Genomic DNA, 22,528 nt, shown 5'->3' with positions numbered 1-22,528 from the left:
ACGGCCCCATTCATTCATTGATTCATTCATTCATTCTGCAGACGTTTATTGAGTACTGCTGTATGCCAGGCCAGGCCTCAGGGGACTGTGTCAGGGGATGAAACAGACTAAAGGGTCCTGCCCTCATGGAGCTGACGCGAGGGGCAGATGGACGACAGGCTATATCAGGATAAGACACGAAAAGATTATATAGTGTATTAACTGTGGTAAATGCTATGGGAAACAGAAGTCGAGAGATGAGGAGTGCTGGGGGGGGGCAGGTTTGAGCTGACACTTGGAGAGGAAGCAGGGGACCTGGGGGGCATGCAGAGGGGAGGGGTTCCAGGCCTCAGGCACAGCCAGTGCCAAGGTCGCAGGGCAGGACTGAGCCGCCATTTGCGAAGCCGGCGGGGGCCTGCCGAGTTTGAAAGGCCAGCGAAACAGTGAGTGGATGCGGCACTTAGATTTGGAGCCTGCACCCTGGGGGAGAGGATGGGGCCCAGGACAAAGGTGGGGTCTTCAGCAGAGAAGTAGTGAAGAAGCCGTGATGCTGGCTGGTTGAGATCATCAAGGGAGAGAGAGCGGTCAGGAGAGGAGGGCTTCCAAGACGGGGCCCTGACAGCTGATGAGGAGGAAAAGACTTCACTCCTCTGATGCTCTGTGAGTCGCTTTGCTGACCGCATCTAGCTTTTCCACGACTTCCGGTGCCCACAGACCGTCAGCGTGCGTCTCGCACCTGTGAGGTCTACCTGTGTCTCATCATTTACCTAGTATGGGCCGCCTACAAACCTACGTAACATCACTCACCTATCAGTCTAATTAGCCTCACCCTGAGCAGTTCTATCTGTGAAATCACAGGTTTGATGTGCTAATTGCATTTCTTTTTCGAAAAGAAATCTACGCACATAGACATGGCATCTCTTCCTGGCTCAGGCCGCTCTTGCTCACGCCAAGCCACGGTTAGCATACACTAAGATTCTGTGCGAATTAGAAAAAGCGCCCCCTTCTGGGAGTTGGCTGAATTTCGCCGCCCCCCCCCCCCACGCACATCTTGCTCCCTCTGCTGTTGGCTGTTGTGCAGTGCACGACCCGTGTTACTGTATCGAGTGGCTTTGGGTTTACCTTGACCTTGGAAGCTCTGGACTAGTCCCTGCGAAGTTCTTCCATAAACCGGGTGCCATTATTATTATTATTATTATTGTTGTTGCTGCTGTTGTTGCTGTTGTTACTACTATTATTATTTTGTTGCTATTGTAGTTCTGTAGGACCCAGGAGCAGGGCGACCCCACCCCCCCCCAGGCCCCCGCTCCTGGACCCTCTGTGTCTCCCCAGGGGCCGCAGAAGACGATAGGCCTTACCTAGCACCCCCAACCATGAAGTTCAGCCGCAGCCTGTCGGTGCCCGGCTCCGAGGACATTCCCCCACCTCCCACCACGTCCCCGCCGGAGCCCCCCTACAGCACGCCTGCGGCCCCTTCCTCCTCCGGCCGCCTCACCCCCTCTCCCCGGGGCGGGGCCTTCAACCCCGGCTCCGGCGGCCCCCTCCCGGCGTCCTCGCCCTCCTCGTTCGATGGGCCCGCCCCTCCCGACGGCCGCATGGGGGTCCGGGAGAAGAGCCTGTACCACAGCGGGCCCCTGCCCCCCGCCCACCACCACGCGCCCCCGCACCACCACCACCACCACGCGCCGCCGCCGCAGCCCCCCCACCACCACGCGCACCCCCCTCACCCCCCGGAGATGGAGACAGGCGGCTCCCCCGACGACCCCCCGCCGCGGCTGGCCCTGGGGCCGCAGCCCAGCCTCCGCGGCTGGCGGGGCGGCGGGCCCGGCGCGTCCCCCGGGGCCCCGTCGGCATCGCACCACGGCGGCCCGGCCCAGGGCCCCGCCCTGCGCTACTTCCAGCTGCCCCCGCGGGCGGCCAGCGCGGCCATGTACGTGCCCGCGCGCTCCGGCCGCGGGCGCAAGGGCCCGCTGGTCAAGCAGACCAAAGTGGAGGGCGAGCCGCAGAAGGGCGGCGGCCTCCCGCCCGCGTCGCCCGCGTCGCCCGCGTCCCCGCAGCCGCCGCCAGCCGCGGCCGCCGCGTCGGAGAAGAACTCCATCCCCATCCCCACCATTATCATCAAGGCGCCGTCCACCAGCAGCAGCGGCCGCAGCAGCCAGGGCAGCAGCACCGAGGCCGAGCCCCCCGCCCAGCCCGACGCGGCGGGCGGCTCCTCCGCACCGAGCCCCGCCCCAGCCGTGTCGCCCGCGCCGCCGTGCCCGTCGCCCGTGCCCGCGCCCGCCTCGCCCAGCGGCCCGGCCACGCTGGACTTCACCAGCCAGTTCGGGGCGGCGCTGGTGGGCGCGGCGCGCAGGGAGGGCGGCTGGCAGAACGAGGCGCGCCGGCGGTCCACGCTCTTCCTCTCCACCGACGCCGGCGACGACGACGCCGGCGGCGGCGGCGGCGGCGGCGGCGCGCTGGGCCCCGGGGCGCCCCCCGGCCCGCGGCTGCGCCACTCCAAGTCCATCGACGAAGGCATGTTCTCCGCGGAGCCCTACCTGCGGCTGGAGTCCGCGGGCGCGGGCGGCGGCGCCTACGGGGCCTACGGGGCCGCCAGCCGCGCCTACGGGGCTGGCGGCGGGGCCAGCAGCGCCTTCACCAGCTTCCTGCCGCCGCGGCCGCTGGTCCACCCGCTGACCGGCAAGGCCCTGGACCCAGCCTCCCCGCTCGGGCTGGCCCTGGCGGCGCGCGAGCGGGCGCTGAAGGAGTCCTCGGAGGGCGGGGGCGCCCCGCAACCCCCTCCCAGGCCCCCATCGCCCCGCTACGAGGCCCCGCCGCCCACCCCGCACCACCACTCGCCCCATGCCCACCACGAGCCGGTGCTGCGCCTCTGGGGGGCCTCCCCGCCCGACCCCGCCCGCCGGGAGCTGGGGTACCGGGCAGGCCTGGGCAGCCAGGACAGGTCCCTGCCGGCCAGCCCGCCAGCTGCCCGGCGCTCCTTGCTGCACCGCCTGCCCCCCGCCGCTCCCGGCGTCGGGCCCCTCCTGCTGCAGCTGGGGCCCGAGCCCCCCGCCCCGCACCCTGGGGTGAGCAAGGCCTGGAGATCCGGGGCGCCCGAGGAGCCTGAGAGGCTGCCGCTGCACGTGCGCTTCCTGGAGAACTGCCAGTCGCGTGCGGGCGGCGCAGGGGTGAGGGGTCCCCCCTCGGAGGACGGGCCGGGGGCCCCGCCGCCCAGCCCGCGCCGGTCGGTGCCCACATCGCCCACCTCCCCGCGGGGCAGCGAGGAGAACGGGCTTCCGCTGCTGGTCCTGCCGCCTCCGGCTCCCTCAGTGGACGTGGAAGACGGCGAATTCCTCTTTGTAGAGCCGCTGCCGCCGCCCCTGGAGTTCTCCAACAGCTTTGAGAAGCCAGAGTCACCCCTCACGCCTGGGCCTCCCCACCCGCTGCCAGACCCCCCCACCCCGACCACCCCGCTGCCCCCGGCGCCGCCTCCTGCCATCGCTGCCGCCCCGCCCACCCTGGACTCCACGGCTTCCAGCCTGACTTCCTACGACAGCGAAGTGGCCACGCTGACCCAGGGGGCCCCCGCGACTCCTGGGGATGCCCCTCTGCCAGGCCCACCCGCCCCGGCCGCCCCTGCACCCCCAGCCGCACAGCCCGGCCCAGACCCTCCGCCCGGCACGGATTCAGGCATTGAGGAAGTGGACAGTCGGAGCAGCAGCGACCACCCGCTGGAGACCATCAGCAGCGCCTCCACGCTGAGCAGCCTGTCCGCGGAAGGCGGTGGCGGCGCTGGGGGCGGCGCCGGTGCTGGCGGAGCGAGTGTGGCTGGGGGGCCTGAGCTGCTGGACACGTATGTGGCCTACCTGGATGGCCAGGCCTTCGGGGGCAGCGGTGCCCCCGGCCCACCGTACCCTCCCCAGCTCATGACTCCTTCTAAGCTTCGGGGCCGGGCGCTGGGGGCCAGTGGAGGCCTGCGGCCTGGTCCCAGTGGGGGACTTCGAGACCCAGTCACTCCCACCAGCCCCACGGTCTCAGTGACGGGGGCTGGAACGGATGGGCTGCTAGCCCTGAGTGGCTGCTCAGGACCCTCGGCAGCAGGCGTCACTGGGGGTCCAGTGGCCGTAGAGCCAGAAGGCCCGCCAGTACCCTCGCCATCCGCCACCTCCCTGCCCCGGAAGCTGCTGCCCTGGGAGGAGGGCCCAGGCCCGCCGCCACCGCCCCTGCCTGGGCCCCTGGCCCAGCCTCAGGCCTCAGCCTTGGCCACAGTAAAAGCCAGCATCATCAGTGAACTCAGCTCCAAGCTTCAGCAGTTTGGGGGCTCCTCAGCAGCTGGTGGCGCTCTGCCCTGGGCCCGGGGAGGCAGCGGGGGAAGCGGGGACAGCCACCACGGGGGAGCCAGCTACGTCCCTGAGAGGACCTCCTCTCTGCAGCGGCAGAGGTGAGCCAGGGCTGGTGATTGGCAGTGAGGGCCAGAGGGACCAATGCTGTGGGTACCAGAGTCCACCTCCCCCAGAGCCGAGTCCCTTTATGGTCCCAGGTAGTAGAAGGGAAATAGACAGACACCAGGCTGACTTGGAGGAATTTGCCCTCAAAGAACTACACTTCCACGGATGCTTCAAACTTCCCTTTATCAGTAGCTTCTGTGGTCTCCTCCCATCACCATGACAACCCACATCCCCATGATTAACAAAAAGTTATTAACAAAGGAGACTGGAGCCCCACTTGCCAATGTCTGTTTCCTTGGCAGGCTTTCAGTTCTGACAACCGCTGAAATCTGCAAGTCCCTTGAGCCCAGTGCGGCTCCAGACTAGATATTTTAGGGCACAGCAGTTACAGGTGTCGTTCTGGAGATGGGCTTCTTGGGTTCTGGTCCTGGCCCTGCACTTTCTGACTGGGGGATCTCAAGGCAAAGGAGTCCACCTCTCTGTAGAAGGGAGATGGCACAATACCCACCTAAAAGAGTTGTTGAGGTCACCATTATAACATGATGGGGGGAAGGGAGTGGCCTATGGAAGCCCAGCAAGGATAGATGGGGGGACACAGGATGACAGTTTTCCAAAGCAGCTGGCTGGCTGGTGTCGCCACCCAGTTTGAGCTCATTCAAGACTTAGTCTTCAGGAAAGTAGAGTCACATCCCCGAGTCAGACGCCCACAGAGAGTGGAGAGAGGTTTTTTTTCAATTCTTTTGTCCATCTGCAGAGCTCACTCTAACTCCGTTGGAAGGTCTGATGTCCTTATAGTTGGTATTCAAATGTGGTTTTATCAGGCCTTTGAAATCTTAAGGCAACTCATTGGTTATCCTTAAGTCTTCTGGGGAGAGAAAAGGATGCTGAATTTAGGCAACAGCTGAGCTAGTTTTTGATTTACCACCTACTACGTGTTGGGTGCCCTTCCGGGCAAGAGAGACCCAAGGACAGGCAAAGTGTCACCCTCATAGAGCTAGTAGGCTAATGAGACAGAGGTGGGGCCAGATGACAAAATGATGGCAGTCGTTCGGGGAGAAAAAGTACTACGGTAGGATGGTTAGAGAAGGCCTCTCAAATAATAGGCAAAATGAGCGGAGGGTGGAGGAGGGGCCGGAGCAAACTGCATGGCCACCTGGGGAAGAGTGAGCTAGGGCAGAGGGAACGGCTAAAGGGATGAGGGGAACCTTTTTCTCCCCTTGTTTCTTCTCTCTTTCATCTCCCTCTCCTCATCTCTCTTTCTCTCTCTCTCTCTCTCTCTCTATCCCCTGTCCCCTTCCATCTCTCTCCCCCGAATGCCCACCCTCTTCTCCTTCCTCCCTCAACGTCTCCCCGTCTTCCACTCTGCTGTGACTGGCCATACCCCCGAAAGGCAGTATAGAATAGTGGTTAAGAGCTCAGACTTTGGTGCCATATAACCGGGCTCTGCCACTTCCTGGCTGTGTGTCCTTAGGCAAGTTACTTAACCTCTCTGTGCTGCTGCTGCTGATGATGACGATAATGATAATGATAGTAACCTGCAACAGGGCTGTCAAGGGGATTAAATTGAAATGCGATTTGTAAAGAGCACTTAGAACAATGCCTGGCACACGTGAGCATCAGTAAGTGGTGGCGATTATTATTATTATCACTTAATGTCTCTTTTTCTTTCATCTCTCTTGACTGTCACCCTCTCCCTGTCCTCTCATTTTTCTCTCCCTTCATCTCTGTCCCGACATCCATCTTACCCCCTGGCTCCTTCTATCTCTTCCCATCTCTCTGCCCCCACCCCTGTGTCTCTTTTCCTCTCTCCCTGTATCTTGACCTCTTCCTCTTCCTCACCCTGCCCTTGCCCCGCCCCCAACCCCTCTCCTCCACCCCTGCCCCCTTTGTCACATTCCAGACTCTCGGATGACTCCCAGTCCTCGCTCCTCTCCAAACCCGTCAGCAGCCTGTTTCAGAACTGGCCTAAACCACCTCTGCCACCACTCCCCACAGGAACCGGGGTCCCCCCTTCAGCTGCTGCGGCCCCAGGGGCCACCTCACCCTCAGCCTCCTCCTCCACGTCCACCCGCCACCTCCAGGGTGTGGAGTTCGAGATGCGGCCTCCTCTGCTCCGCCGGGCGCCCAGCCCCTCGCTGTTGCCCGCCTCGGAGCACAAGGTCAGCCCCGCGCCCCGGCCCTCGTCCCTGCCCATCCTGCCTTCCGGACCCCTCTACCCGGGCCTCTTTGACATGCGCAGCTCGCCCACGGGCGGGGCCGGAGGCTCGGCTGACCCCTTCGCCCCCGTGTTCGTGCCGCCGCACCCGGGCATGTCCGGGGGGCTGGGCGGAGCCTTGTCGGGGGCCTCCCGCTCCCTCTCGCCCACCCGCCTGCTCTCGCTGCCCGCGGACAAGCCGTTTGGCGCGAAACCCCTGGGCTTCTGGACCAAGTTCGACGTGGCTGATTGGCTGGAGTGGCTGGGCTTGGCGGAGCACCGAGCCCGCTTCCTGGACCACGAGATCGACGGCTCCCACCTGCCCGCCCTGACCAAGGAGGACTACGTGGACCTGGGCGTGACCAGGGTGGGCCACCGCATGAACATCGACCGCGCGCTCAGATTCTTCCTGGAGAGGTGATGGCTGGCTTGGACGGACCAGCCCGTCCACAGAACCCTTGAGCCCGCTGGCCTCTTGACCTCTGACCCCGACCATCGTTCTCTCCCCGGGGGCCAGGGGACTCCGCTCGAACTGCGCCCTGTCCCTTGTCTCCCAAGGCTGGAGGTCACCAGGTGGCCCGATTCTGGCCAGACATTCGCACCTCACGGGAGGGGGCAGCTGACAGAAGACTGAGTGTGTGTGAAGCGGGAAGCGGAGGGGGTGGGAACCGCTGAAGTCACAGTGGGGACGGAGGAGGGAAGGGTCAACTCCGGGGAGGGGGACCAGACAGAGCCATAGAGGGCCGGCCCTGAGCCTGAGTGGACGGGGGTCGCGCCCCAGGCCGGCAGGGGGCGCCCTCGGCTTCCACCACCTGCAGCCCCTCGGACAGCCCTCCCCCCACCTCCCAGCCCCTCTGTCCTGTCCACCCCTCTCCCTGGCACACACAGCAGCCCCCCCCCAGCCTCTTGCACGCTCCTTTGCACGCCTGCTTGCCTCTCTCCCTCCCCGGGCTACAATTTTGCACAAGTTTGCCCTTTCGCTGTCTTGCACACGCCGCCTGTGCTCCCAGCTCGCGAGGCCCTGTCTGCTCTGTGTCCCTCGCTCACACGTCATTCCTTCTCTCACGCCCCACGTCTTCTGCTCCCCTCACCTCTGGCTTGCACTCTCCCTCCCCCGCCCCCGCCCTGACACACCTCACTTCTGGAAATCTCCGGGCCCTTGCTGCAGACACACTTGGGACACCCTTCCCCTCACCCACCCGCAGGCCCCGCGCACACGTGTCTGTTCTCCGGAATACCTGTTCGTTCAGCCCTTGCGCACCTGCTGTCCCGTGCGCCTCTCCTGACGCGCCTCCATTTTCCGAAAGCGCTTTGCCCTCGTTTTCTTGAACCCCCCACATTCCAACTCTACCCATGTCGGGGACACCCCCGCGCCCCTTCCCATCGTCTGGCACTGTCACTGTCACTTCTTATTGCGCTGCTTGCACACTTGCCTCGCGGGAGCTGTTTCTCTCTCAAAGGCTCATCCCGTCCCTCCCCTCCAGGCTCCCGCCCCGCTGCCTCCTCCCTCCCCAGACCCACGCCCGCTCCATTCTCGCTCCATTCTCGACTCTGGTGGACTTTCTCGCACTCTTACACACGCCTCTTCCCTGGCACTTCCCTTCTTGACGTTCCCTTCTCCCGGACAGCATTCCCCTGCACACTCACTCCTGGATTCCTGCTTGTCCCTGTTAGCTCCTGGGCGGCCGTCGCCAGCTGCCTCGGGGACTGTGCCGCCTCTGACCTTCTACACATTCTGCTCCCTCCACAGGCTCTTGGGCTGCACTAGCGTTTCTTTCCCTGACACCTTCGGCTTTTGTCCCTGTGAGGGAACGGCTCCTGCAACGTCTTCACGCTTTTCTCTTTCTGTCGAGAGACGACCCTATGCACACCCGCTTCTCGTTTGCCATGCTTTGTCCTCTCCGCGCTCCAGTCTTTGCCCCCTGCATACCCTACCCACCCCCCCTCACTCTTCCCAGGCCTTCCTGAGCTCTCTCTATCCATCCATTTTGCACGAAGACCTCTCCCCCCTCCCAAAAAAAACACCCTTCCGTCTCTCTAAGAAACTTCTTCTCCGTCCAGCATGGCTGTCCCTTCCCCGCACGCTTCCTCCTCCCTTCATTCCTGGGGCTTGGGAATTTTCAGCCACCCCTTCCCCTGGGAAGCCCCCTCTCCTACTGTGGGTAAAGGGGGGAGGGCATCGCCCTCAGGTTCCCCCCCATGTTCAGCTGCCAAAGAAGGGAGCTCCCCCTCTTTCTTCCAAGTCCATTCCCCCTCTGCTGCCCCCCACCCCCGAGGGGTGGGCTCCGTCCATGGGGGGTGAGGGTGCTTGCAGCCCTCTCTCCTCACCACGTCAGGGATCTGCGGGGAACCTTGTGGGAGGGCCGTGGGAGGGGGGAGGGGTGGCGAAGAGGGGGGCAGAGGTCGCGCTGGGCCCCTACCCGCCCCCTCCCCCTTGTCGGCTGACCCCCCGTCCGCAGGGGGCCTGCGCGGTGCCCATCTATCAAGGGCTTGTTCATTCTGGATGGGTGCCGCGGGGTTGGGGAGGGTGTAGGGGGTGGGGAGGGGGAGGAAAGGACAGGGTGGGGAGGGGAAAGGGACTGGACGGGGGGTGGGGTGGGCAGCGCGGGGTGGAGAGGAGAGACAAAGCAAAAAGAGGAACAATAACAAAAGAAAATACGAAAAAGAAAAAAAATACCTAGAACACAAAAAATCCAGGAAAAAAAAAAAAAAACCTGAAATAAAAGCCCGGAGAATCGTCTTCCAAGGGGGGTGGGAGGAGGGAGAGGAGGGAGAGGAGGGGGCGGAGGGGGACGTCTGGTTTCGCTGAGACCCGGGTCGGCGCGCGTCGAAAGCTCCGGCTCTGGGGTCTTCCCTCCCGCGGGCCTCAGTTCCTCCTCAACAGATCGGGACCCAGGCGTCCACTTGCAGGGACTGGGGGAAGACTGGGGAGGCGGGATTATTTTATGGGGGCTCGTCCCTATCTCCCATCACCTCCCCTGACTCCCCGCCGTGATTTTGCAGAGAGAAATGGCTTTTGTACCAGGTCATTCTTTATAATTAAACTCACAGTATCCACCCCCTTGAGCCGGTCCCGCCTCCTTCCTGGGGAAGGCGACGCCCCTTCTCCTCCCTGCCTCGGGTAGGCAGCCCGAGCCCGCCGGGCAGTGCGCAAGCCCCGCCCCCGCACGTCAATCTTCGGCCTGCTCCGCCCCCAGAGCTTCGAGCATGCGCCGTCGGACCAGGGACCGGCGCAAGTGCAGGCGGTAATCGCCCAGCAGCAGTTCGTCGTGGCGTACGAGCGGGCGCGCGAGTCCGCGCAGGTGGAGCCCCGAGCGCAGCAGGCGCGAACGAGTCTGGAAGTCCGTGACCGTGATGAGCCACCTGCAAGAGGGCAGGGACAGGAGGGGAATCTAATGGTACCAGCCCCGCCCCATCCCTGTGCATTTACTGACCCCGGTCCCTCAACTCGCCACTCCGTCCCTAAACTGCCCTCCAGGTCAGCCTGTACGTCGCCCCTCACCTGGGTCATTCTGGGTTCCATCTTCTCTCAGCCTGGTTCAGCCGCCCGCTTTCAACCCACAGCTCCGCGGCCAGACCCTCGCTGGCAGCTCCAAGCCCCGCCCCTTCATCCTGCCCCGCCCCTCTGCACCAGGACACGCCCCCTCTGCCTCCGGCTCCGCCCCTTCAATGCTGCTCCCCTCACCCAGCGGTCGGTCGCCCCCGGATCCGTCCCCAACTAGACACACCAGTCCCCAGTCCCCCTAATCGCCCCGGGCCCCTCCCCTGCAATGCGCTATTTCCAGGCTCCGCCTTCTCACACCTCCGTCTTGCGCATCCCCGTCACCACCTGAGTCATTCAAGGACCCATCACTCCAGATTCCTCCTTCTCGCTGATCCCTCCTGGTCCAGCCCCGTCACCGCGCTCACTCTCGGTTCCACCCCTTCCCGGTTGTCACCCTCATCCCTATTGCTCCGCCCTCACAGCGACCACGCTCTCCTGCTGTCGCTGCAGGCCCCGCCGCCCGGCCCCCACTGCCTTACCTTCCGGGCCCCGCCCACTCCGGGACTCGGCCCCTCTCCTGCGCTTGGTAGACCCCGACCCTAGCCGAACCTCACTCCCCACCCTGCCCCCCCTCACCGCCCCGTTCCCGCCGCGGGCTCACCGGTCCCTGCGCCCCGCAGTCCCACAGATGACGTTCATGTTCTCGAAGCGGATGCTGCTCACGCGGCCACTCTCCATGGCCCCAGGTAATTCGGCCTCCAGCGCCTCCAGCACCTCTAGGTGGGTTAGGTCCTCCTCGGGCTGGGGGAGTCAGAGAGAGAGCCTCAGCCATGACATTTGGGTTCAGTCCGGCTCCGAAGTCCTCACCTTAAACCCCACCTGCAGAACGTGGCAGAGTCCCAGGTGGCAACTAAGGGACAAAGATCACACCCGATCATTGGGCCGTCCCTCTTTCAGGTAGTAAAGCATCTACTGTCCTTTCCTTTTATATTCATATTAACATTTTAAGAAATGCTCAGCTGTCAAAAAACTAAAGGTCATAGGGGGTTTTGACTTCCTGTCAATCCATTTAACATTCAGAGACATATATTGATCACAAAGCACATCTTCAGCATGAGATTACCGTGTCCATGGGATTTTGCCATTGTCGTAGCATATAAAATTGCTGAAGCACTAAATGAAGTCATGACATTGGCCCCCTCTTGGAAAGCCTTGGGCGTGTGTGTGTGGAGGGGGAGAGGGGCCATAGGGTAGAGATTTGCCCCTAAAACAAAGACAGCTTCCCCGTGTGGGAGAAGACAGCTAAATCAGCTGAGGGAGAGCCTCTGAGCCATGTGCTGGGCATGCGATTGGCAACCCACCAATGTCCACTCTTATCTACCTGTGTGTGGCACAAGGAAGACCCTACACTGAAGTCTGCCGAATCTACTGCAGACACGGGCTTCTTCTCATGCTTTTGCTACGTTCACAGACTTTACAGAATTTCATAGCAGGTAGATTAACAGGGCTCCCTCGGTCCTCTGTCCCCCCTCCCCTGCCTTTCAACCACCATCCTTCTCCTCCCCTCGTTCTAACCCCTCCTCTGCCCCTCTGGGACCAGCAGTGATATATTTGACAGTTAACTCTTTGACAAAGTCACACTTTTCTGAACCGGTCCTGGTGCTCAACCCACAGCTGGTGGGCCCCAGAGCCTGGGTTCGGACTCTGTCCACCTGGCTCTGTGCCCGTGCCCTTTCCAGCACCCCACTCGGCTCCACGAGGGCTGGGACCACTCACCAGAGTCTCCAGGCACAAGCAGAGGGGCTGGGTGGCGGGCGGGGTGGAGAACTTCCTGATGCACGGGAGCTCTTGGTCCAGGGCCTCATATTCTGCAATGATCTGGCGCAGGTACTGCTTCCTGGGGAGAGGGCCAACGGCAGGGACCTCTGAGGTCAGGGGTCGCTGCCACCGCACTCCTGAGAGCTGAGGTCAGAAGTCATGGGGGTGGGGGCCACTCACGAGGACTTGGTCCTGCCCGGTCTCCAAGCCAGCATCTCCTCGGGGGTCTCAAGGTCCACAAGGAGGGTTCCTGGGAACATAGAACCCAATGGCAGCTGCTGATAACACTCCTCACACGTTATTCTGCTTCAGTGGGCATCACCGAGTGCTGTCCATGACACCCCCAGATTAGCTCTTGTGCCAGTGATTAAGGTACTGTCTCTAACCTCCAAACTCCATCTTCCACACCCCACTCTTTGCCATCAGGAGGACCCTACCCACCCCAAATCTGCTCTGACAGCTGGGTTCTTATTAGATCCCCACTAGGCTCTGCCTAAAGGTGGCGTTAGAGGGGCACTGCAAGGTAGAAAGAAGGGGGACAATTTTTTGCTTCTCATTCTAGTCATCCTAGTGGTCCCAGTCCGCTCCAGCAGCAGCATTTGAATCCAGTTTGTGGCTTTTCCAACACTCAGAAACAGCCTCCTGATGAGAACTAGACCAATAACAGCTCTCAAATCTGGGCACTTCTAGACAACCCGACAGACAGCCAATTGGTCTTTGATGACCATACTCCATCATAATCCCTTTTCCCCTTCCTCTACAATCCTAGAGTTTTACCTGCACATTGCTGCCCAGCTAGAGACAACAGTTCCCAGACTCCCTTGCAGCTAGGTGTGGCCACGTGACTGAATTCTCACCCACAGTGTTAGTGGGAGTCACAGCAAGCTTTTGGAGTCATTTGCTTAAAAGAAGATTTTTTGTCTGAGACTTGTTGCCCCTTGCCTTGGATGTGACAGATTACAGATGTGGCAATAAGCCAGCTTCAATCATATGAGAGGTGGTGGAGCCATAATACGGAGGGAACCTGGGCCCCTGAGTCATCTCATAGGCTGAGATGTCCCACCCACTGGACCACCTGCCTCTGTTACATGAGAAATAAACCGTCTTCTTAATGCCACTGTGTTTGGGGGTCTCTTTGTTGTAGCGACTGAACAAAGCGGAAAGCAGCCCCTGACAGCCAGGCACTGTTGCTCTTCTATTGCCACAAACAATTTCACAGAACACCAAGATTGGCCGAGGCCACACTGTGATCATGATGAACCAAGATAAAAATAAGATCACCTAGAGTCATGTCTCAACATGACAAGATGCAGACACTGCCGGAGGTACAAGAATGACCAAACGTGCCCGTCTGGGCTCGGAGCTGCTGCTGCTGCTTATCAATGTTGGCGCCACTCACCCCTTCTGCCTCGGGGACCGGCCTCCAATTCCTGTCTCTCTTGTGCAAGTGAGTGTGCGCACGCGCACACACACACACACACACACACACACACACACACATACACAAAGACTGGAGCATTTCCAGTTTTCATAGTGTTTGTACTCCCGCCATGACCAATTTCATTCTGCCCACAGTTTTAACAACCAGTTTGAAAAATTCAACAATGGACCCTTGAGAGCTGGTACGGCCCATCTCCAGCACACAGGTATGTCACAGCCATGCTCCTGGGGGCCTCTGACTTCAGGGCACCAACAGACATTAGCTTGCACCACAGAAAGTCCCCCTCTCTGGTCCCTGTCCTGCTACCTTCCACATGTTCCCACAGGACAGCTGGGGGAACTTTTACATCTCAACTCCTCGTGCTTAAAACCAAGAAAGGTTTCATCTTGCCTTCGGGATCAAATCCCCTTATGGATACACAACATTTCAGGGTCCCACCCCAGACCTACTGGATGGGAATCTGTATTTTAATAAGATCTCCTTTGAGACGCACCTGCCCTGGATGTAGTCACCCCTGGTGACCTTTCCGATCACCGTACTGGCCTCCCCTACATCCTCCCAACACAATCATCTCCTCCTCAAATCTGTCCAGTTAACAACAGTAATTACGTGTTTTACAGTCCCTTTTAAAAAGCCAAGCACTTTAGAAAGTTCTCTCCGTTGCATCCTCAGGATGACTTTCTGAGATAGTTAAACAGATGAACTGGCAACACAGAGAGGTTAAATGACATGCCCAAGGTCACACAGCCCAAGGCGATAGGATGAGGATAAAAAGTTAGGCATCTGGGTCCAGAGCCTGTGTTCTCTTTTTCTTCCCTCTCTCTCTCTTTTTGAAAATTTATGCCTACAGCACATGGTCTTCCTAGGTGGTTTCCCATCCGAGTGCTAACCAGGCCCTGATGAGCTTCTGAGATCAGGCATTGGACTTGTTGAGGGTGACATGGCCATAGACCATGAACCATGGCTCCACAGGGGCACGAACCCAGGACCCTCTGCATGTAAAACAGACATGCTCACTGCTACGCTATGGAACCTCGTCCCGGAGCCCATATTCTCAGTCTCCCCAGTCTGTTGTCTTTCACCTGACTCCTGTCTGGTCGGCAGCCTCCTAATTCCGCCCCCCCATCACCCCATCAGAATAGCATTTGGAAATAGAGATCTGATCACGTCTTCCTGTTTCTCAAAACCCTTCCAAGGTTTCTCATTGTCCTTGAGACAAATTAAGTCCAAAGTTCTCCCCATGGCCCACATGACCACACACGATCAGACCACGCCGATGTCTTAAGCTTGATCAGGGACCACCATCCTTCCCATTTGCTGCATTCGAGAATCACCATCCTTCTGCGACTGGAACTCTCTGTGCTCCCTCCCGCCTCAGGGCCTTTGTCTTGAAGCAAAAGAGGATAGGGTCATCTGCAGAAACCTCCCAGAATCCTTTTCAGCCCCAAGACTAAGGGGCACTTATGGCCATCACAGGTTATTAATTATTTGTGAGATGGTGTGCCTCACTCCCGCCTCCCCTGCCTAAGGACAGGCTGCGACATTTCATTCATCAGGCTCTACAGGCAAAATGCTTGCACGCCATGGGCCTAGGCCAACGTTTGCAATGTCATACGCTAAAAATGTTATTGGTCCCAAAATGTCACAAAGAAAACAGCAAAACAGAAAATGAGCAAATGTTGATCTATAAAACTGGTCAACTGGTCAACTTGGTTCCACCCAACTGTTTTGGAGCTGTACACAAATTACATACAAATTATATTGATTAGGCGGGCGCCTCAGTCTAGTTAGAGATGGTGCGTGTTGCGCGGGGTGGGGGTCTCCAAAAGAAAGAGGCCCTTGGGGACACTGGAAGGAAACTGAGAACAGAGAAACAGTGTCTGTTTTGACTAGCATAGCACCTGGCACAGAGTAGGTGCTTATAACAGACAACCGGAAAGGAGATCCCTTCGACCCCATTCCCATCCTTCTTCCCTCATTGGATGAGGGTCCATTCCCCACCCACATGACTCGGGAAGCTCGCCAATCTTTGGTTCCCTCAGGGATATCCCATCCAGTCTAAACCAATGCTTTCCAAACCTTACTATTCATCATAATCACCTGCCAAACATTCAAAGAATATAGATGGTGGGACCCCAGGCCTAGAGATTCAGGTTAGATTGGATCTGAGGTGGGATTAGGTATAAATTCTTTAAGATCCTCACATGCGAGTTGAGGACCACTGACTAAAATAATCATAATTTCATCCCTTTTGCCAGCAATTGAGACAAGAGTGAGCAGATGATTGTATGTTGGCCAGTAAAATGACAGGACAGTTTACTTGGAAGTTCTTAAGATGAAGACCTCTGGAAGTGATGCCTGGAACCATGGAAGCCACCTTGTGACCATGAGGTAAGCAAGCTGGTGTATGAAGGGACTGTATCCCAGACCAGAAAGCAGGGAAATAGAAACTGGGTTCTAAATGACATCGTTAAGCTGCCAAGTCAACCAAACCCAAACCCACCCCAGCTGTGGGCTTCTTTTTAGGTGGGAGAATGACTTTCTTATTCTTTACATTGGATTAAGTCCAGTTTTCTATGACCTGCTAGCCAAATGCCTCCTTACAGAGATATTACTCAACAGACATCGAACAAGCGAATGAATGAATGCACTGTGCTAACGCAGGGTGCAAACGGGGGGCCCTGCAATGCAAGCCCGAAGTCGTCAGCTGGTGTCGGGCCACACGGGGCCTTGAATGCCAGGCTGAGGGGCTGGGACTCTATCCTGGAATGAGGAGGAGAGATGGAGTCAGCACTGGGGATCAGACATACCCCACTAGATCCATGTGGGGAATGGCGGGAGAGGAGAATCTGGGGACCAGGCAGTTAGGGGGGGAAAGGGTCCACATGGAGGAGATGAGACATGAGCCAGGATGTGGGGATGGAGAGGCAGGGGCGGGGCAGAGAGGGTGGGCAGGAAGATGGGGCTGGGAGGGGATGGAGGGAAAGGAGTGAGCAGCACCTGGGGGATAGCCCAGGGACCAGGTTGGATGTAGGGCAGGAAGCAGGGAGGAGAAGCGGCCTTGGGGGGAGCCACTGAGCTGCTATAGGAGGCGACAGTGGTGGGAGGGACCAGGGTGGTGACATTTAAGAGAGAAGCCGCCCGGGGAGCAGTTAAGGCCCCAGAGCCTCCTGGGAAATGTGGCGGGGTCTCAAGGGCATGGACTGTCCAGGACTCTGGTCGGCCTGAGCCTGGGGTGGCTGTCTTTTGGGAAGGCCCATGACTCACTTGGAGCCACCATGACACAACACGTGAGGAAGACCCGCCACGCACACACATTCATGTCCACACACGGGCGGACGGGCTTAGTACCTGCCTCCCTGTGTGCGCTCAGGGTGCCCATGGGGGCGGAGCACAGGGCCTCCATCCCTGGCTGCGTCCTGGGGAGGTGGGTGGGGGGTGTCTCAGGAGGGTGGGGAGAAGAGCTCTGACTGGGCCACCCGCCCCAGCTCCTTCTCCCCGTGGCTGTCTCCCCCTCCTCTTTGAAGCCCCAGGGAGTAAATAAGGAGGGACCAGAAGGCTGAGACCACGTGGAGACGCGGGTCCCCCTAACCTCAGGGAGTCCCTGTGTGCCCAGGTTCCTCCTTCCCCACTTCCCTATCCCTTCCGCTGCCTCTGCCTGTCTCCTTGAGCCTCTGCCCGCCTCCCTCTCTCTCCTCTCTCTCTCCTTCTCTCCCCACATCTCTGCCCCCCTCCGCCTCTCCCTCTCTGCCCATCTCGTTCCCCTCATGTTTCCTAATCTCTCTCCCCACCTCTCCTCTTCCCTCTCCCTGGATTTCTCGGCCCCCTTCCTCTCCAAGTCTCTCGCCCTCCTCTGCTCCATCTCCCCAGTGGCCTCCTCTCTCAGTTTCCCCAGCGCCTGCCCAGACACCCATCCCTCTGCCTCTCCATCGCTGTCTGCTCCCCTCTGGCCCTGTCACGCTGTCCCTGCCTCCCTGCTGCTCTCCCCAGCCCTGCCTGGCTCGCTCCTCGCATAGCCGCCTCCGCCCCCCTCCTGGGCTCTCTTGGCCTCTGTCATCCCCTTCCTGTTCCCACTTGCCCTCTGCTCATTCCTGTCTCTTGCAGGAACTGGTTAGACACAAGTGAGATTCAAACAGAAACTGGGTTCTATGTGAGGGAGGGACAGGTGGGCAGGGGGCCTTGTTGCCATGGTACCTCCAGAGGTGGGGGGAGGGGCAGAGGGCTCGGACTCCTGGGCCTGAGGAAGGAGGGGGCTGAGTTCCTGGACTCTTGGGTATGGACGGGAAGGGTCTGGGGGCTCCCGGGCCCCAGGTGCAGGAGCAAAGGGGGCTAGCCACCTGCTAAGCCTCCCTTTCCTTGTGTCCACAGAGTTCACGGCAGGCACTGTGGGAGAGAAGGCTGGGCTTTCTCCGACATTCTGTCTGTCCTCTCAGTACCTGCTCTGTCCCTGCGTCTCCAGTCCTCTGGTCTCTGCTTCCTAACAGCCTCTGTCTTGACCGTCCATCATTCATGATTGATAAGCATCATCAATTCCCTGCTCCTCAGGTAGCAGCACCTCAATTGTTTGAGTGTTTTGTTCCGGCAAGAGCTTAAAAATCAAACGAGGAAATAGTCAGACCTTGGACTTTGGCCGAACTTGCTGTCAATGAGGGTCTTTGTGTTCCCAGGCGTTTGCCACGCCGGTCGGAGCCTGGGCTAGGGGCCACGTGGCAGGGCGCCTTGCCTGAACGCAAAGACCAGGAAAAAGGAGGGAGCACAAATGCAGACGTTGGTGACCGGGACGCCTGGGTCCCGCCATGCCTGAAGCCCTTGACTCCGCGGTGAATTCTCTCCTCTGCTCAGGTCACTCGCGTTTCCATTGCTGGCAAGGAAAACAGTCCAGACTTAAAGAGCCTCGTGTCCGGACTTGGCCCCTCAGAGGCCCTGGCTCCCTTTCCATGTCGTCGTGGCTCTCCGTCCTCCGCCAGGCCGTCCTTCTCCACGCCCAGGGCCAAGTCCGTCCCCACAGGACCGTGGACATGTCCTCCATCCCCACGACTGCGGCACACACCAGTCCCCTCTGCCCAGAAGCCTCTACCCCTCTACCTCCCGACTCTGCCGCTGCCTCTACTCCCTGTCCCTGCAGCCAACCCTGCCGCTCAGGCCTGGCCCTGCCCTGCCAGGGCCCTCACCCCAGCCTTCCCTCGCCCGCCCATCTTATTCCTGCCCCTGCCCCTCCCCTGCTCTCCACCCTCCCATGGCTCCCCAGCACCCCCGGACAACACCTTAACACCTTCGGCCCGTCGCCAGGCGTTTGAGAGCCACGTGATCTGGTTCCACACTCCTCTCCCACCTTGCCCCTTCAAATACCCTCCAGTCACCTTTTATTAGTTATTTTATTTAACAAATCCCTACCAGGCCATTCCTGTCTCCACTCCCCACATGCTATGCCTTCTACCCAGAACGCCTGTCCAGACTCCCCTTATTCTGGTGCCCAAATGCCCTCATCCTTTAATAAGAAACTTGGATGCCCCCTCCTCCAGGAAGCCTTCTCTGACTCCTCCTCCCAGTCGTGTTTTCTGTCTCCTTCCCCTGCATGTTCTTTCTCTGTGCCTTTTCCCAACTGCCGAATCCTGCCACTCCATGTGCCTTGTCCAGGGGTTTGGGCTTGCATCTGCCTCCTCTCCAGACCAGCACCTCCTAACTCACCTCTGGCAATCCAGCATCGCCCCACTCAGGGAAGCGAAAAACATGACTGCTGAATGGATAAACGAGTGACTCTTCCCCTCTGTCACTGTGACCTTGAACCCATCTGCCCTGTCCCTCTTAGTCCTCTCAAGGTGGCACAGGGTGAAGAAGAGAACTTGGACTCTGGAGTCAAACAGACCAGTATTGACCGCCATGTCCAGGCTGGGCAAATGTGGGCAAATGTTTCCCCCTCTCTGAGCCTAGCCTCAGCTGCCCCTTCTGGGGCTTCCTTTTTTTCCCTCCTTGGAGGTCTCTCTTTCTCTCCTTCCTTCTAAAGTCAGGGTCTCTGTGTTTCCATCTCTGTTTCTCCATTTCTCTCTGTGTCTTTATTGTCTTTCCTCTCTCTCTACCTGTCTGTCTCTGGAGCCCTGCCTCATCTCACTCTATGTCTGAACTTGAACTTCTCTTGCATGTACCTGTGTCTTTGTGTGCCAATCTCTCATTCTGTCTCTGTATCTTTCTGCATGTCTGTGTGTGTGTCTTTGTCTCCATGGCTCTATTTCTCTGTGTGTGTGTGTCTCTCTCTCCTTCCCTCTCTGCCTTAGCTGCGTCTGCCTCCCTCTGCCACTCACCTCGTCTCTCTTGGGCCATATCTGTTCCACTCCCTGGCCTAGCACACAGCCTGAGACACAAATCCCTATATCAGCATTTCCCATCTATTCCAGAAATGATATCAGGGCTGCATTGGGGGTGGGGCTGGTCACAGGCCTGGTTAGAGGCTTTGCCTCCCTGCGGCCTTGTCCGCAGAGGCCCTGGCCAGCTTGTCCTGCCTCTCTGCCCAGCATTCATTCTCTCCAGGAGGAGTACCTGGAGAAGAGGTGAATTTTGTTTACGCACATGCGTGCGTGCCTCTGAGTGTGTGCCTGCATTTATTTCCAGGCGTATTTGTGTGCGAATTTGTAGATATTTGTGTAAACTCATTATTTTCTCATGTATCCATCTATCCGTCCATCCACTCATCCATCTGTCCATCTATCCGTCCATCCATCCATCCATCCATCCATCCATCCATCCATCCATCTATCCATCCATATGTCTATCCCTCCCTCCCTCCCTCCCTCCCTCTATTTTTCCATCTACTTGTTCATTCATTCAGTCAACCAACCAATACTGAGTGCCTACTGTGTGCCAGGCACTGGGGACACGACAGTGAGCAGAACAAAGTTCTGCCCCGTGAAGCTTCTGTTCCGGGTGGTCCCCCTCCAGGCGCCGAGCCCCCTCTTGCCTCGGGCCTTGCACGGGCTGTCCGTTTCCCTGGAGCAGTCCCCTCCCTTCCTCATCTTCACCTGACTCATTCCTACTCACCCTTCTGAGCTCAGTGCAAACAATGCCTGGCGCACAGTGGGTTCTCAGTAAGCATCCATCGAATGGCCACATGGACGGAAGTGGATGGGGGAGGAAAATTCTCATCTCCTGGTCCCCTGCCCAATGCCCTATGCCATTTTACACTCCCAGCAGTGATGACAGACAAGGTCCTCAAACTTCCTAGATGCCAACAAAGTAGCGGCTGAAAGCGACGGCTCTAGATTCTGGCTACGTGGCTTTGAATCTCAACTCTGACTTTCCAGCTGTGTGACCTTGGGCAGGGCTCTTCCCCTCTCTAGACCTCAATTTCCTCACTTGTAAAAAGCATGTAATTGCTGCTTATGACAATACTACTAAATACGAACCATTTTTCTCTTCGTATGAATTTAATTTGATCCTCAAAATAACTTAATGATGTAGAAGCTGGGTTTTTTAAAAGAAGTTATCCTCATTTACAAATAGGAAAACTGAGGCTTTGAGAATATCAGTCATTCATTCGAGGTCACACAGAGCAAAGCCAGGATTTGAACTCTGGGGCCTCGCCCTCAAAGTCACACACATTAACCAGGGCACTGCAGCTGCCTCTCAATGCTTGGCCAGCCTCAAAAACTGAGTGTCGCTTGGAACGTGTCCCGAGCAAGCCCATCTGTGCGAATATCTTTGAGTATATGCGTTATGGCATACTTCCTGCCATGCACCTCTCCCTGTGGGCCTGGGCTGCCTGGGACCCCTGGGTGGTCAGCAGCCGGGTGTGAGGATTGGCCGTGAGTGCGGACACTGGGGTGCCTGCCCCTGTGTGACTGTCACTCTGGACCTTCTTCAAGAGATTTAGCGTCAATGAGCCTCAGTCGTCGCCTCTATGGAGTGGGAACAACGGAATTGCACCCACCTCATAGGGCCAAAGTGAGGATCGAATGAGAAACCGCTTTCAAAGCGCTGAGCCCAGGGCCGGCATCGGAGTCAGTGGCGACTATGGCTAACTGCTCTGAATATACCAGTATCTGCTTCTCGCTGCTTTTAAGAAATATCCGTTAAGCACCTGCTTGGTGCCAATGCTTTGTCTAGACTGATTGACTTTTCAAACCTCTGATCTCTTAGGAAACAGGTTTATTGTCTGTATTTTATGGATGCGGAAACCGGAGTCTAGCTCAGAGCCAAGTGAGCAAGGTGACAAGTCGCGGGTCCTGTGGAGAAGGGGGCTGGGGTCCCGGGACTCCTGGGTCCCGGAGGAGGAGGGGACAGGGCGGCTGGACTCCTGGATCTGAGGATGGGCGTGGGAGGGAGCGCCGCGCCCTGGGTCCTGGGAGAGGAAAGGACTGGGGTCCCAGACTTCGCCGTTTGAGAGACGAGGGGGCCCCTGAGTGCTGGGAGAACACAAGGTCATGACTCCAGAGCAATGGATGCTCTAAGGCCGCGCGCCGCGGGCGGGGCGGCCGCCTGGGTCCAGGGGAGGCTCCCTCCTTCCTCTCGCCGGCCGCTTGGCCTCGGCTGCGAGCCGCAGGTTCGCAGGGGGAGAGGCGGGGGCCGGGGGCGGAGCCGCGGACCTGCGCCGGGGGCAGGGGGCGGAGCCGGGCGGGCGCCGCGGCGGGCGTGCGGGGCTGCGGCGGCGGCGGCGGCGGCGCGGCGGCTCCGGTGAGTCCGCTCCTCCCCTCCCTTCGCCGCAGCCTGAGCCCCGGCCGGGTCCCGGGGGGCGGCCCGGGCGCGCGAGGGCGGCGGCAGGTGCGGAGGCGCGCCCATCTCCGCTCCCGCCCGAGGGTGGCGGTGCTGCAGTGCTCGCGGGCCGCCGCGGGGGAGGGGCATGTGGCTCCGGCAAGGGGGGTCCCGAAACACCTGGGTGTACCCCAGTCTCGCCCACCGCTCCCCTGGGCGTGGGGATCGTTTACCACTCCACGGCCCCCTAAGGACTTAGGACTCTGCAGCCTCTCGAGGTTCCAGACTTCATTCCGGTCCCCTGTAGCGCCCTGGGACCCCGGCATCTCATAACCCCCACCCCACCACCACCTCCAAAAAAATTCCCATCCTCTCTGCAGCCGGGAGAGGCATTCAGGACTTCAACTCCCAGTAGCCCCCGCAGCGCCGGGGCTATAAAGCTGCGGCAGCGCGAGCGCAAGGCCTGCCGGGAAATGTAGTCCCGGGGCTCACCGGGAGCTGGG

At 59.3% G+C, this 22,528-nt stretch overlaps 2 protein-coding genes across 6 annotated transcripts in view; one reads left to right on the top strand and one right to left on the bottom strand.

Moving 5' to 3' along the window:
* SHANK1 (SH3 and multiple ankyrin repeat domains 1) overlaps positions 1–7,256 on the top strand; it is a 41,755-nt gene extending 34,499 nt beyond the window's left edge. For all 5 annotated transcript variants that reach the window (XM_036232534.1, XM_036232537.1, XM_036232536.1 and 2 more), the window contains 2 exons: positions 1,312–4,399; positions 6,307–7,256. In XM_036232534.1, coding sequence (XP_036088427.1) covers positions 1,312–4,399; positions 6,307–7,021 — 3,803 coding nt within the window. In that variant the 3' untranslated portion in view covers positions 7,022–7,256. The remainder of the gene's footprint in view (positions 1–1,311; positions 4,400–6,306) is intronic.
* A 2,404-nt stretch (positions 7,257–9,660) lies between these two features.
* CUNH19orf81 (chromosome unknown C19orf81 homolog) lies at positions 9,661–19,225 on the bottom strand. Its single transcript, XM_016125492.2, has 6 exons — positions 19,032–19,225; positions 16,695–16,762; positions 12,083–12,152; positions 11,861–11,981; positions 10,746–10,885; positions 9,661–9,963 (listed from the first exon to the last, which is right to left on the bottom strand). The coding sequence occupies exons 1-6, from the start codon at positions 19,223–19,225 to the stop codon at positions 9,771–9,773; spliced, it is 786 nt and encodes a 261-aa protein (XP_015980978.2). The 3' UTR covers positions 9,661–9,770.
* Positions 19,226–22,528: the final 3,303 nt, after the last annotated feature.

This window comes from Rousettus aegyptiacus, unplaced genomic scaffold (genome assembly GCF_014176215.1).
Source record: "Rousettus aegyptiacus isolate mRouAeg1 unplaced genomic scaffold, mRouAeg1.p scaffold_m13_p_14, whole genome shotgun sequence".
Taxonomy (NCBI): domain Eukaryota; kingdom Metazoa; phylum Chordata; class Mammalia; order Chiroptera; family Pteropodidae; genus Rousettus; species Rousettus aegyptiacus.
This window is presented reverse-complemented; position numbering and strand designations above follow the sequence as displayed.